At 38.0% G+C, this 14,102-nt stretch overlaps 3 protein-coding genes and 2 long non-coding RNA genes across 13 annotated transcripts in view; 3 read left to right on the forward strand and 2 right to left on the reverse strand.

Annotated features, from left to right (window-relative positions):
- LOC116927609 (allatostatin-A receptor) overlaps window positions 1-429 on the forward strand; it is a 5,078-nt gene extending 4,649 nt beyond the window's left edge. For both annotated transcript variants that reach the window (XM_045176048.1, XM_045176049.1), the window contains exon 9: window positions 1-429. This exon is cut by the window's left edge and continues 36 nt beyond it. In XM_045176048.1, the coding sequence (XP_045031983.1) occupies window positions 1-375 (375 nt within the window). In that variant the 3' untranslated portion in view covers window positions 376-429.
- A 221-nt stretch (window positions 430-650) lies between these two features.
- LOC116927617 lies at window positions 651-11,126 on the forward strand. 6 transcript variants are annotated; one of them, XR_006648796.1, is made up of 9 exons: window positions 651-733; window positions 1,688-1,764; window positions 1,856-1,949; window positions 3,078-6,970; window positions 7,232-7,446; window positions 7,912-7,977; window positions 8,394-9,859; window positions 9,921-10,586; window positions 10,658-11,126. It is a non-coding gene; the product is annotated as an uncharacterized LOC116927617 (long non-coding RNA). The 6 variants fall into 6 exon arrangements; XR_006648794.1 differs by lacking the exon at window positions 7,912-7,977 and having other exon boundaries at window positions 652-733; window positions 8,394-8,608; window positions 8,684-9,859; XR_006648793.1 differs by lacking the exon at window positions 7,912-7,977 and having other exon boundaries at window positions 652-733.
- Window positions 2,577-3,649, reverse strand: LOC116927616 (lithostathine-1). The gene is made up of 5 exons (XM_032934646.2): window positions 3,547-3,649; window positions 3,410-3,481; window positions 3,260-3,333; window positions 3,071-3,188; window positions 2,577-2,979 (listed from the first exon to the last, which is right to left on the reverse strand). The coding sequence occupies exons 1-5, from the start codon at window positions 3,605-3,607 to the stop codon at window positions 2,720-2,722; spliced, it is 585 nt and encodes a 194-aa protein (XP_032790537.2). The 5' UTR covers window positions 3,608-3,649; the 3' UTR covers window positions 2,577-2,719.
- On the reverse strand, window positions 5,584-8,281 carry LOC116927615 (probable cysteine desulfurase). 3 transcript variants are annotated; one of them, XM_045176051.1, is made up of 4 exons: window positions 7,899-8,281; window positions 7,788-7,833; window positions 6,196-7,708; window positions 5,584-6,128 (listed from the first exon to the last, which is right to left on the reverse strand). In XM_045176051.1, exons 3-4 carry the CDS (start codon window positions 7,636-7,638, stop codon window positions 5,667-5,669), a joined length of 1,905 nt encoding a protein of 634 aa, XP_045031986.1. In that variant the 5' UTR covers window positions 7,639-7,708; window positions 7,788-7,833; window positions 7,899-8,281; the 3' UTR covers window positions 5,584-5,666. The 3 variants fall into 3 exon arrangements, with proteins under 3 accessions (XP_045031986.1, XP_045031985.1, XP_032790536.2); XM_045176050.1 differs by having other exon boundaries at window positions 7,788-8,280; XM_032934645.2 differs by lacking the exon at window positions 7,899-8,281 and having other exon boundaries at window positions 6,196-7,670; window positions 7,788-7,851.
- Window positions 11,127-11,206: 80 nt separating the features above from the next.
- Window positions 11,207-12,693, forward strand: LOC123474150. Its single transcript, XR_006648799.1, has 3 exons — window positions 11,207-11,407; window positions 11,491-11,574; window positions 11,668-12,693. It is a non-coding gene; the product is annotated as an uncharacterized LOC123474150 (long non-coding RNA).
- The last annotated feature ends 1,409 nt before the right edge of the window (window positions 12,694-14,102 follow it).

The raw sequence follows: 14,102 nt of genomic DNA on the forward strand, positions 1-14,102 counted from the left end.
TTTGCAACATCTTACGCCATCCCACTGCTGCTAATTTGCGCGTTGTACATCAGCATGCTTTTACGATTGTGGAGAAAGGAAGCGCCAGTAGGACGTGCTTCGGCTGAAATCCAACGCGGTAAGAAATTACGTGTTACCCGCATGGTATGCATAGTAGTTGGCAGTTTCGCTTTGTGTTGGTTTCCCATTCAACTATTTCTCGTTTTGAAAAGTTTGGCCTTGTTTGAAATCACACCTTTCACTGTTATGATACAAATCAGTTCCCACATATTGGCCTATATGAGTTCCTGTGTAAATCCTTTTCTGTATGCGTTTATATCTGATAATTTTCGGAAAGCCTTCCGTAAAATTGTTTTCTGCCCAAGAAAAGATTGATGCTGGAAATGTCCCTCACGAGTAATGTAATACATGGTGGTAGAAATACATTGCGCTTCGAAAACGTTGTCGTAGTTGCCGTTGTTATATAATCGACCATTTTTATTTTATTTATTTTATTTTATTCGATAACAAATTTTCCTGAGCTTGTTATGTGACACCTACGTATCATTTTTAATTATATCTCTATTTTGAAAGTTCCAAAAAGTAAAAGAAAAAATTGCCCGGAACTCGTTAATAACAAGAAAAGTATGGCAACTTTGTTTCGTTAATCAAGAAGTTGGGTCATTTTACTGTCAAGCCGTCAAGGGGTTCTCTTTGGACTTGACTCTGCTGCGATTTGCCGCCAACACGCGAGGTAGTTACAAACTATTTTATTCTTATTAATATTTTCTGATATATAAGATGTCTTGTAACTACATTTGTGGCATTCGGAAAGTTCTCTCATTTGTGTGAGGGCTCTACTGACTTTGGTTTTCAATGATTTAAACAAGCTTATTTTTGTGTTTTGCCATAACCAAGTGCAACATTTGCACTTAATTTTTGTGGTAACCACTTTGTTTTGACTATTTCTTAGAAAATCTTGCTTGCAGCACTAGCAGATGCACAGTTAATTGCAACTGCCTTGTACATTTTTGTGAAATTAATGGAAAAGTCTTTCATGTTAAACATCGAATGGTATACAAATTTTAGACATTCCATGTAAGCAAAATATATTGAGTATCATCCCTCATATCTGTCATATAGTGGAAATTCATGAAAAGAAAAAACAGCTCTATAGCATCATCATTTCCTTGATTTTGTCAGTTGTTTTTCTTCTCATGAAATAATAAGATCTGTCTATGCCTATTTTGTTGGGTAAGGTCAGCTGAAGGTATTATTCCATCCTCTATAGTAAATAAAACACGAGTTGTAAAAAAAAAATACGTTTTTCAAGTGGGACGATAATACCTGATGCTGACATTTTCGTGTCAAATACTTACAAAGTTAATATCTTTCGATTTCTCTAGAACTCGTGGGCATGTAGGCCTACACAACTATACGTAACAAGCTTTCCCAGAGCCACGTTATCTATCTTGGCATTTGACGTCATATATGTCCTGGGGTTAGCGTTGATATTCACTTCGTTGAGCATTGTAATTTCGTGTTTTGTTGTTCAAGTTTGGTCTGCAGATCCCGTAACTTCATTCAATTTATTACTTATCTATCTTGGTAACACCTTACCACCTTCATCATTTTTTTTTACTGGTACATGTCAACTATTTGATATTGTACACTAACAAGAACGCACTCGTTTCATTGAACACAGAAGTGAAGCCGTACCCCAAAATGACAGTTAACCAAGAATAGAAGCTGGAGAATATTACATCGATATCGGTGAACAGAAAGGTAAACGTAACCATATCAATCACATTACGTAACAAATTATATCGGTCAAAAAATTCCGTTTCCTTATTTATTTATTTTTCTTTTTTTTTAGAAAGCTACCGGTAAGGTGATCAAGGACTTTCCGCTCGTTTGCCACATCTCTTCAACAGGGCCCGAGATAGAAAAATAAACAGCTTGGTGCCAAGGTAAGACATCAATAACTTTCATTTTAAAACGTAAAAACTCGCGTAGCAAGGATGGAACGAAGCAAAACAACTTGGGGGTTGAAGTTTGCACCCGTGTCCATTCGTGCATAGTCAAGTAAGAAGTTTATGGCTATTGCAAATCCCAGAAGCCTTAGAAATCTTTGTTTCTTTAACTGAAGAGTTATCGTCTAGAAATCAAGCGGGGAATAGAGGGCATTAAAGTTTTTCCACTTGGCAGTTCGTTTTGTCTACTTGAGCGTTTGTTGTTTCGGAAGGAAAAACTTTTGACGCTTCTCTAATCAGCGTTGGAGCATCATATGAGATTTTACACGAAAAAAATTGCACAACAGCATCCAATTTGGTCTTTGGTGTGGGACGTTTTCGTGAACTCTTTTCAGCTTAGGCCCTCGTGATTACAACAGATAGGAGAAAGCGTTTCGTCGACTATCTAATTAGAATAGGTTATCAATGTAAACACGCTTGAATAGACACTATGATTATCATTTGAATTCATATCACGTTTGCTTTAACTTCCACGATCAGCTCACCCATTCGTGGCGCATAATTGGAAACCTCTGATCTCGCCCCATTCCCTATTGTGAAAATACTAGGCTAATGTATTCAAAATTTAGCAAAATCAGCAGTTGTTCTAGAGTACTGCACATTGCTGTGTTTTATTTTCATACGTGGGCAATAAGTTAAAAAAAAACATCAACACATTACAAAGAGCGAGTTGCCGTTTGCAATATTTTCGTAGTTGAACGCAGCGTCTATGGTTTAATAGTACCGGGATCGTCCTGGCAAATAAAGGGTAGCCATTGATCGCAAGACAGGGAAGCCCAGCGGCCGCTAGTCAATGATTCCGGCACAATTCGAACGCGAAGACATTGGTCTAAGCTACCAACAATAGGCTCGTTGTAAAACCAATTGACAAAAGTGAACGGCTTCTGAGTTGAAGACCAAACGAAAACCTTCTTTTGGGGAATGTAAGAGCCGCATGTCCATACTCCAATCTTCTTTGCAATATCATCTGTATTTGAAAATTGTAAGCGTGAATGATAGATCGTAAAAATAACAAAGCTCAAAATGATTGCAAGTCGCTGCTTGTTAAATTCACTTACCCTTTAGTACGATAGGTATCAAAACAGACGAAACATCCGCTTGTTCATCGGCCGTCTCGATGCTCAGCAATCGCTTCTTGTTGCTACGGCAGAAAGTATCTGCTTGTTCCCAAGAAAGCTATTTGTTTCCAAAGCCAAAAATTTTGTTTTTTTGAAACAATCAGATTTAGTTGTCATTTAACGTTTTACCTGCGTATTGACGAAGCAATAGCACCTGTCTTTTATTCTTTTACATTTGTGGCCTGCAATGCTTTTCTCACATGCTACGTACAAAATGAAAAAAAAATGTTTAGTTTCCTCCGGTTCAATAATAATATAAGAAATTAACGCGATTTTTACATGCTCTTGCTGTTACTCCCTGCGAGTCCTCCTGTTCGCTAATATTCACTGCAAGCTGTTCACTCACTTGGGCTGCGTTCAAAACATTCAAATTAGGAAATCGTACCGTAAAGTAGTTAACAGAAAAATTTGATTACCGTTAAAGATGAGAACACCAAGGATGCAGGCAACTAGGTTTGATAAATAAAATGCTTGCATTTTCTTTTTCTCAGATGTTGACTGCTGCGATGTGCAATTTGATCTGATTCATTCCTCAATTTCACAGCCTTTATATATGTGCATGCGAATAAGGTCAGAATTGTGGGGGTCGCGAATCGTGGTCAACAACCTTTGCCCTTCCGTGAATGTACCAGGATATTAATTTTTTACTTTGACTTCTATTGGGAGGGTTTAAAAATTGATGGCTATCAGGAAAAAAAAAAGGTTGACCTAGGGGAGTTTTTAAACCCCAGGTTAACAGCAATACATTTTTTTATTGCTTTACCTTTCCGGGTTCAAAGACTCGTGGGGTAGGTTGTCATCCAACGATGATTCAGCTGAAATATTTTTTTATGTTTTTGTCAATTTAAAGCGCAAACTACTGCACTTACAAGCGATCTGTAAAATTCAAAAATATCAAAGAGGGTAGGGTTTTCACCGTGTAAAGACCATCGTTTCGTACGTTGAAACTTAACATTTGCCGAGCAGTTATAAGAGCTTCAAGGACTCAAACAAAGTGGCCTACTCCAATTTAAAAGTTTGAGGGCAGTCATCTGTGAATCAAACCTTTTTATCTCGCAAGTTTGGTGGCATTTTGGGATCAACTCCTCGATTTCGTTAATATAAATACAGAAGAAAATGTCAAGGCCTCCGTGACATTTCCTTATACTTTCTGGCAAATTCCATGATTTCTGAGGCATTCAATTATAGAAGTGGCCTGAACTGGCCAACCAGTTCAGTTTGATTGGCTCACCTATTTTATGTAACAAATTAGTGCCTCACTGAAAATTCATCCGCTTCTGTTGCGAGTAAGCTTCTCATTCAGCTTCGCAGGCAATCAAACAGGTCCAATGAGTGAAACAGAATTTCTTCCATTTCTTGAAAACTTTATCAGCGACATCCGCTCTCGGTACGAACCCTAACTCGGTAGCATTCACAACTTTCTGTAAAGATACTTCTCTAATGATTCTTCAAATGAAAGGCTTTTTCGCCATACATCTGTTTTAACCTTACATTCTCTCGATTTATTCAAAAAAAGGCAATCTTTTTACATTCATTAAACGTGCCTCTGTTTTTTTCATGAAACATTTTGCCTTCCGCTCCTCCTACATCTTTCAACCATCGGCTTTTAGCGTAGTTTTATTTTATTGATAAGTTAATAGGTTGGGTTCCCTCGTTGCATTGTAATTGCTTAGTCGTGCCCAAGATACCAAGCTGTGCTTTCAGCAAGCCTAATCGATTCGCAATCGATCGTCTCTCCGGAATGTGAACCTTGGAGAACGAGATTTGCCAGCCCTACACCGCTCTCGACTTCCTAGCACGTTTGGGAGAGACTCGTACCGAATTATTTGCTACGTAATTTGTCTTTTCGTTGGATACCATCAAGAGCGTTCAGAAACTTGATGGTTTCTTTTTATTTCAAGAGCGCATCTGAATAATTGTATACACTGCCATTAGCTAACTGCGCCAAGTGACGCGTATCGACAGGCTTGTTGAATGACTTTTTCTGTTATCTTTTTATCATTTAAAGGGTCGGAATTTCTATTTTAGTCGTACTGCTTACATAGTTTACCGATTTTCTATGGTATTTAAAGTTGACAACAATGCCACCCTGTTTTTGTCTAGGATTCGATCAAGCGTTCCCTTTAAATGGTTTCTGTGCTTGTTTACATTTTCATGCGTCTTAAAATTTCTACGTTGTCTACGTGGTCTTGGACACGAAATTGGTAGTTAAATTGATGGCACATGTTTCCAAAGGGGTTGATCGTTTGGAAGAAACGAGTTTCTTTTCAATAATTCCCTTTTTAAGTCATCTAAAAGCGCCACCCAAACTGGTTTTCTGTCTCTTTCAAGGGCGAATTGTATACTTTCTGTTGGCTATTTGAAACTGTCAGTTCAAAACTATCAATTTCTACGTGACTGTCTTTCGATTAAAATGTAAATGTTTTATCTTTCTAGTCTCGTTAAAAATGGAATTGTTCTAAAAGTTTATTGATCAAATTCATAAGAATATTATGTGGATCTACGAAGTGTCTATTATCATTTCAAGCTTAGGGTCTTACGAAGTTCCCGGGAAACACTTGCGCCGATTGCCAAGACGCAGCATGCGCTCGTTGATTGTTTCTGCAGCTATTTCATTCAAATTGTCTTCTCTTGGGATGGTAGAATAATGTTGCGAATGGTATTCACATTGCGCAATATCTTTAGCGTATCGACGAGGTGTGAAAGGCAGAGCCACTTTGCCATTTAAAGGTTTCTTGTTATTGGCTTCATTGGGGAAAAGAAACCAACGCAGCTTGTTTGCCTTGAGGTTGTTATCGAAATGAAGTTGCTGTTCTGTTTTATTTATCATGCAGTCCTCTTCCATGGCTAACCGAAAAATATCGTTTCCTTTTCGAAGGTAATCCTCGTAGTTGATTGGCGTTTCAGTTGCTACGTCAGATTCGTCGATGTAGTTCACCGGTTTGCAAATGGCGCTGAAGTCAAATTCGGCTAAAAGTTTTCGATTGGCGCTTGGCAACTGAAAAATCAATCGTTTCGTAATAGATTTGACATTTAAATGATAAATATATATTTATTATGCTCACTGATTTCGTGTCGTGATGATGCCATTCTCCGGTATCAATATTCGTTCGATAATAAGGCAACATTGTCCATCCGTGTTTGGCTATTGCCACAACAGCCTTAATGATGTAATCAATTTCCGCATCGGGGGCAAAGTAGGGTAGATTTAATCGCGTAAAGCCCGGCCTCAGGATATCGTAATAATGACCATCTTCAGCGTCGACAATCATTTCTTGAAATTGGTCAGTAAGAGCTTCATCCATTCCGAGCAAATCTTGGGCGTACGGTCCAGCACAAGCGCAACCACCTCGAGCCTGAATGCCATAAATATCGTTGAGCAATGCGCAAACAAAGTTGTGATGTAAATAATAGCCGGTTCCCAAATGACGGATGACGAAAGAGAAAAGAGCCAATCGTGGGGCTGTTGTGCTTCCAAGGAGAATCAGTTCAGGAATCTGTTGCCATTCTGAATAGGCAAGTTTCGCAAGATTTTCTTCTCTCGCCATAATCCACTCAGCTGTGACCCTTTCCTTTAATTTCATTACTAGGCCGGCCCTGATGTTTTCCACGATAGCCGGAGTGCCGCCTTCTTCACGCATTTCGATATCACGCGTGTAAACGTGGCTGTTTCGGTCGACAAAGAGGACTGTCCCGCCGCCGGCTCCGTGGGGTACGTGATTCTTAAGAAGAGCCTTTTTGACAACCAGAATACCAGGCGTTTGAACACCGCCGACAAATTTGTGCATCGAAAAGTAAATGGCGTCCTTGTGAGCTACGCCTGATGGATAAGCTGCAGAAGTAGGATTCATGGCTATTTTAACGTAGGGAGCTGCTGTGGCATAGTCCCAGAAAGAGAGAGCTCCGTATTGGTGGAGAAGTGCGGTGATTTTCATGTCTTGATAAAGTGTGCCAGTGATATTTGAAGCGACTGTGAAACATCCAATCATTTTCCGATTTTCTTTCCGGGCTATCTTTAATGAATGTTCCAGTGCGTCAGTATTTAGCAGGCCGTTTAGGTCTTCTTCAATGCGAATAATTCTTGAAGCTATTTCTCTCCAGGGTAAAAGATTCGAGTGATGATCAGTCGCACCGACGAAGATAATCGGACGTTCAGCCAGATGGAGGCTACCTGCTAACTTGTGAACCGCACCTGTGCAACCACTGCCGACAAATATTACGGCGTCATCTTCGGAAGCTCCAACTGCGTGTCTTAGGATTTCTCTAGCCTCATCCCGGAAGAGTGTCGTTTTTACCGAAGTAATGGAAGTCGTCGTGTGAGTATTACCGTAGACTGGAAGAACCTCTTTCATGATGAAGGATTCGATTGTGTGCAACGGTTTGCCCGACGCAGTGTAATCACAGTATATCACATGCCTTTTACCGAATGGACCATCGAATTCGTGACGTTTGCCAATCAAGTTTTCGTCTATTATAGTGGTCGCCAGTTTATTGCCTGAATTTTCCATAACTGCCGGAAGCTGAATGCACTATCAATTTACTAAAAAGGGTGAAACAATTTGAAGCGTTTTGTATCACCTGTTGGTCGTACAATTTGGCACTGACTGTAATATTTTTAAACAATTAATATTTAAAGAAAAAAAGGCTTTCAACTTACTATTTTTTCAATTGCCTTGGGATTTTTTTCGGAATCAATTAGTGAGCTGCAACGGAGAAAAAGAAAAGCAAGAGGAAAATTCTCATTTACCTTTGTTTTTTACCTGTCTACCTTTTATTTATAGCCGTGTGGTGGGGGTTGGACTTACGGGGAGCAACGTTGTACTTTGTCGACTGTTTAAAGCAAACAGGTTGTAGCTTTTAATTTTGTTCTTTTCATGGTTGCTATGAGAAAATCATCATGAACGTTGGATGCGTTGACCCGTTAGGTTTTCAAAAACTTGTTTACATACATAAATTATGCGTTCTCACGTTTGCACCAATTTAGTTTATTGTAACTCAACAGTTTGATAACTTACTAAAATGTTGTTAGGATAAAGGATATCCAGCTAGTATTTGATTTACCATTTAATATAAGGAAAACTTCAGAGAGAAAAATTAAGGTTACTTTCCTAGGAGAAAGCCTCAATGAACTTGGAAAATAATTGTTTGTCCGTAATTTTTAAAAAATTATGTGCATTAAATTATTGTTTAATGTTAATAATTTTTATATTTTTAAGTTTTAAGATATTACATATTCAATAGTATGTTTGTTTTTTTTGCACAGGTATCTATTAACCTACCTTCGAATTTCCATTTGGCGCCCTGCCCGGATACATTTCTACCAAGTACGCCGCACGACGACGAGGAGGAAGCATACCTTCATCTACACAAAAATGGATCGACAACTGTTGCATTCTAAAGAAACGAAATGTTTGATGAAACAAAATGACAATTTAGAATATTCGTGCTCAGACAGATTTCAAACTAAAATTATACAAAGTTGAGTATTGGCGAATTTAATTGAAATTATATAAACAAGAGAATTGATACAAATTCCGTACCTGACAAGCGTAGAATCCGACGATGCTTATGGAGCAGCAGAACACGTGCAGTTGAAGATGGTTGTACGAATGTGAAACCGTGTGGCTGGCTACCGCCTTAAATACACGCAGACACGTGCCACATCCTGGCTTTCCCGGAAGAAAAGTGTAGGGTAGAGGAACATAATTCCAAAGATCGATAGGTTGAAGGGCAAATTTTTTTATTTCCAATTGAGCTCGGGGATACGGCCATTCCCCCACGATTGATCCAATGTCTTACAGTGGACCTAGAAAAGGTGAATAACCTCGGGCAATTCACACAAAAAATAGAATCTAAACCACGTTTTACATCCTCAAGTTCAGTAGCTCGTTCACATGCACGACATGCACTTGTGTATATTTGTCGCTTCTTATTCCGGTGTAGTGATTCACACAATTTTGTTCGCACTGAATATAGTTTTCGTTTACAAGCTGGATATATTTTGCAATTTGTAGAATCGCCAATCACTTACTAGAAACGCACTGCATCAGCACTTGGTTTTGCCTCTGCACTAGTTTTGTTTGGTTGCATAAGCTAAGACCGCGGCTAAGACGTATTTTACTGGGTAGAATAAGTCTAGATGAAATAGAAAAACCTAGATTAAGTTAAGGATAAGTAAGTCTAAGTTTAAATTAAGAACAGTGCTACTTCAAGGAAGCCGTAATGCACCTGACTCGTTATTTTTGCACAGCAGTACATCGGCCATTTCCCTTCACTCTTAAATGCTTTGTTTTACCTGTAGTCTTCGTTCGCAAACCATTTCCATGCAATTCTATGTTTCTATACTTTCACGCAATTTGCCAATTGTCAATCCCAAGAACCTCCCGACTGTTAACTAACAAATCTATTTTTGTTTTCAGGGACGTTGAAATTAAATGTAATTGTAATTTCTGAACAGGCTGTTTATTACAATAATTTAAACGCTATTTTTTCCCCTTCTCTTTTCTGCTCTATCAGGAGGCAGCCAAAGAGGATACTGAACATCGTGGATCGTCGCTGAAGGAACTGGATCAACGCCAAGGATATGCCAGGTATTTATCTTAAAAATTGAAGTATCTAAACATGTTTGTGTTTTATGTATTTAGGAGGATCTACATCACCACTTATGGAGACCGCTGGACGTTAAGGATCGCTGTCGGGGTCACCAGAATCATCGCCAATAACTTGAAGGTGTTAATTTAAAAATTTTCAAGTGTTAATTTTATTTGTGTGTGTTTTTTTATGTATGTAGATAGGCCCACGACACCAACGAGGATCATTGGCGGGGTTACCAGAATTATCGCCAAGGATTGTAAGGGATTAATTTTAAAATTTAAATGTCTAATCAGGTTTTTTTTTTTGTTTATAAGGGTTCACAACACCTCCGAGGGAGACTGCTGGACGCCGAGGATCGCCGTCAGGGCCACCAGAATTATCGTTAAGGATTTAAAGCTATTAATTTTAAAATTTCTAATTGTGCTTATCTAGGAAAAAAAGAGACTGTCTTGCTAACAAGGACTTCATCTGCACTCAGATCATTCTGAAGCAGACCAGTGTCAATTTTTTGGAGAAAGACATGCACAGTCTTAAATTGAAATTTTTCAAGTTGGCATAATTTTTTATTGTTCCATTCGGCCTATTAAGCGTGGAAAATCGGGAAGGAAATGCTAGTTAATTACTCGTCGTTATACAGAATCGTGATTGGTGTTGACCAACACGAGGGATCCTATCTTTAAATTGGCAAACATGATTGAGCCATGTATAACACAACAGTGATGAAAGAGAATGAATCAGACAGACGCACGACGATGCTAAATGCCATCCTTTACCTTTTGCTGAGTCTCTTTGATAACAAACAATACGATCTCACTCACCGACTTTCTGCAGGAGAAGGTTGCCGATGAAATTCCCAATACAAGTATAAACGGGAATCCTTTCATTTTAGTTTTTAAAAAATCTAATCAGTTTCGTTTTCTGTTGACCATTCAGGGAACTTCTGCGATTGTTTGTCATTGCCGAGCAAATCAACTGGGGCAAGCTGTGCCAACAGTACCAACTAGTACTTCGAGCGGGAGACAACTCGACGCCAGCAACGGGAGTCTTTACCATTGGCTTATTCACTAAATCACATCTGTGGTTGAGAAAAAATAGATAAGCCATTTATTATTTTATAGGTACTGAAAAAGGTGAAGAAAGCTGAAAGGTGTGGTTTTGATTATAATATTCTCATCATGGCCAAATATTACACCCGTGTGATGATGCAAAGGATGGCTGCTCTCCTAATAAACTGTAACATTGTCCGACGGGGCCAACCCAGTCTGTAAAAAAAAACTAACCCGATTTTTCAAACACTTTTTAGAAGATTGGTGTGGCGGCTCGATCTCGGATGTTCTAGTGATACCGATTCAAAGGTTAAAGAGAAAGTTTTTGTATTTTTAGATATTTGTCCGCGTTTCGCCCCCAGGAGGAGGAAAAAAAAAACCCCGTTTTGGGAGGGGAAAAAAAGGGGGTTTTTCCCCCCCCCCCCCTCCCCGCATGATTTGAAATTTGTGTTGGCAAATGTTCTGATAATCAATTTTTGATTTGTTTGAGGCGATCATGCTGCAATTATGTATGAAGTACAAGAATTGTGAGGCATTTCGATGACTAGAATGAAGCATATGAGTATCCTGTGAAAATTTTACCAGGCAACATCGACTGCATGATGCTTTGAATTCAGCTTCATCTAACGGTGTTAAGGTATGAGAAAACGAACTTTGACTTCCAAAAATGCTTGAAAATGTTATATTTCTGTATTGTGTTCAACGTTTTCTTTTTAACAGACTGACCAGAATAACATAGCTATTGAATGAAATTGAGATTGTATGTGTGAGGATGAGGCATGCTGCCATGAATTTGATATAATGGTAAGCAGAGAAAAGATTATCTTAAACCAAAAGCCTAAAAAGATTGAGGTTTGGCAAAAAATTACAAGTTCACTTTTCGTATATTTTGACAAGGTTGTGCAATGGGAACCGCGAAAAGGCTATTTCAACTTGTAAACGGGACTATTTGTGCCTGCAGTCAAAAATTTGTTAGCTGGTAATTGCATTTACTGGTAAAAGAACTATTCGCATGTTAATCACGCTTGCATACCAATTTTTTTGTAATGGCTATGATCTGAAGATGCTGGTAGGTAAGGTTACCAAAGACATTGTTTTCATTTTTCCCCGCAAGATCCATGTGTGCAGCTGAAATTGTTATTACTTCTGACTTAAGCTTTCTATGAGATGTAATGATTGGTTAAGAAGATGGACATAAGGAAATGAAAAATACGCATTTAACTTCTCTTTCGTTTCCAGTTGGCATTAGTAAATACACTAGCCAACGGAAAAATAAAAATAAATAAAATTACGTTACGTATCTGCTAAGAAAATTAAGCGACTTAATGTACACGGTGATGATATTGCCATTTAGCTGTTTCGTCTTTGTAGTGTTCTACAAGAACAATTGAAACTGTAGATCTGGGTTAATTTGATTAGTCACGCTGATTCTTCTTGATATATGATAAAACCGTAGGAGGATATGAAGTAAGTGATTAGTAGTAAAGATGTTATAATGCGATGTGTTTGTAAACGGAATGTAGGAGTTTTTATTTTTCTCTTCTGCGGGTGATTATTAGCCACTAACCATATGATCTATCTAATGGTCATGTAGTTAAACAGGAGGTAATAAATTCAATTAGAGAAATATTGGATAGTTAACGTGGGAGGATTTTCCGAATTCTTCTATGTGTAAAATCGTCCTTATCTGTATAAATTAAAGTATATTAAAATACCCATTCACATTAAATATATAGCTACCTTGCGAAAATAGCAATTAAGATATGTTATTGGTGTTGATTGTTGCGGAATTAAAAAGAATCTAAAAGATCGTGTACATTCTACGTGATGTCATATTAATGTTGGAGTTTTTTAAAAAATTCTATTGAAATAATGTAAAATGGTAATGACTAAATTTGAAAGATAAACGCTTCGATATCCCATAATCTTAGAGTTGATCCCAAGACCTTTTGTATTCCAAGCCGTTGCTCTACCATTGAGCCATCTTCGACATAAATTTATTTTTGTCTCCGCTAGTAGATAGAATTAACCTTAGATACGCGCAAGCATACGTATAATACTCAACAAATAATGTATTATAATAATCATCTGTGGCACAGTGGAAGAATCAGCGCTTGTCAACTCCAAGGTATTAAGTTCGGTTCCCAAGAAAGGAAACCATGGCATAGACAAAATGTTTTGCGATCAAATGTTAAAATATACAGTCAACAGACAAATTATAACATTCATTAACTCGATAATGCTTTAAATAATTAATATAAACTTGACAGAGACTTGAACTACAAACCTCATCATTATAACACAGATCCTCTACCACAGAGCTACCAATGATACATATGAACACAATCTCCGCCTATATTTAATACAATCATAGCTTCAAGCAAAAATTCGTAAATCTGCCATAAATATCAAATAATTAATAATAAGCAAGTCATGGCACAATGGTAAAATGCATGCGTTGGAACAATGAATACTGTGGTTCAAATCCCAGACAAACCAAAATGTAAGAAGATTAATTCAGAATCAATTAATCGATTCTAGTGAAAGATTCGGCAAGCATAACGTATCTGAATAATAAAAGGTAAGTGGTTCAACTCCTACTGCTGCAACATCCAGGTAGATACTTAGCCTTTGATGGTTAACAGCCATTGGGGTAGTGTATAAATATCCTTCACAAACTCAAAAATGGCAAATGGTATATTGTTTTCAGGTTTTAATATTTGACCTTGAAAAACTTGTCCGAAGTTCGATTATTTGACCTTGGGATTCGGGATATGGGATATGGGATATGGGATATGGAATTCCAGATATGGGATATGGGATATGGGATATGGGATATGGGATATGGGATATGGGATATGGGATATGGGATATGGGATATGGGATATGGGATATGGGATATGGGATATGGGATATGGGATATGGGATATGGGATATGGGATATGGGATATGGGATATGGGATATGGGATATGGGATATGGGATATGGGATATGGGATATGGGATATGGGATACGGGATATAGGATAATGGGATATGGGATATGGGAGATGGGATCCAGGATATGGGATATGGGATCCAGGATATGGGATATGGGATCCAGGATATGGAATCGAAGATATGGGATTTCAGTCTTCATTTCTCAAGGTCAAATATTCGACTTTCAATATTTTCAGGGTCAAACAAATGATTTTGAAACAAATATTTATATTATAGATAGTTGACTTTGTTGAGCACTAATAATCCTTATCTTGTTGCTCATTTAACATCAAGGGGTTTAATTGCCGTGGTAGTTGCACCACTGAACTTTTTATGATTCAGGTATGATTACTGA

Source organism: Daphnia magna, linkage group LG7 (assembly GCF_020631705.1).
Source record: "Daphnia magna isolate NIES linkage group LG7, ASM2063170v1.1, whole genome shotgun sequence".
NCBI lineage: Eukaryota > Metazoa > Arthropoda > Branchiopoda > Diplostraca > Daphniidae > Daphnia > Daphnia magna.

What these genes read in the sequence shown, in the direction of transcription:
- LOC116927615 (XM_045176051.1), bottom strand. Translation starts at nt 7,638, where the DNA reads ATGGAAAATTCAGGCAATAAACTGGCGACCACTATAATAGACGAAAAC. An exon ending in ATCATCACGACACGAAATCA is followed by an intron (nt 6,129 to 6,195) that starts GTGAGCATAATA and finishes TTGATTTTTCAG; the next exon opens with TTGCCAAGCGCCAATCGAAA.
- LOC116927616 (XM_032934646.2), bottom strand. Translation starts at nt 3,607, where the DNA reads ATGCAAGCATTTTATTTATCAAACCTAGTTGCCTGCATCCTTGGTGTT. An exon ending in GGGAGTAACAGCAAGAGCAT is followed by an intron (nt 3,334 to 3,409) that starts GTAAAAATCGCG and finishes TTTTGTACGTAG; the next exon opens with CATGTGAGAAAAGCATTGCA. An exon ending in GATACCTATCGTACTAAAGG is followed by an intron (nt 2,980 to 3,070) that starts GTAAGTGAATTT and finishes TTTCAAATACAG; the next exon opens with ATGATATTGCAAAGAAGATT.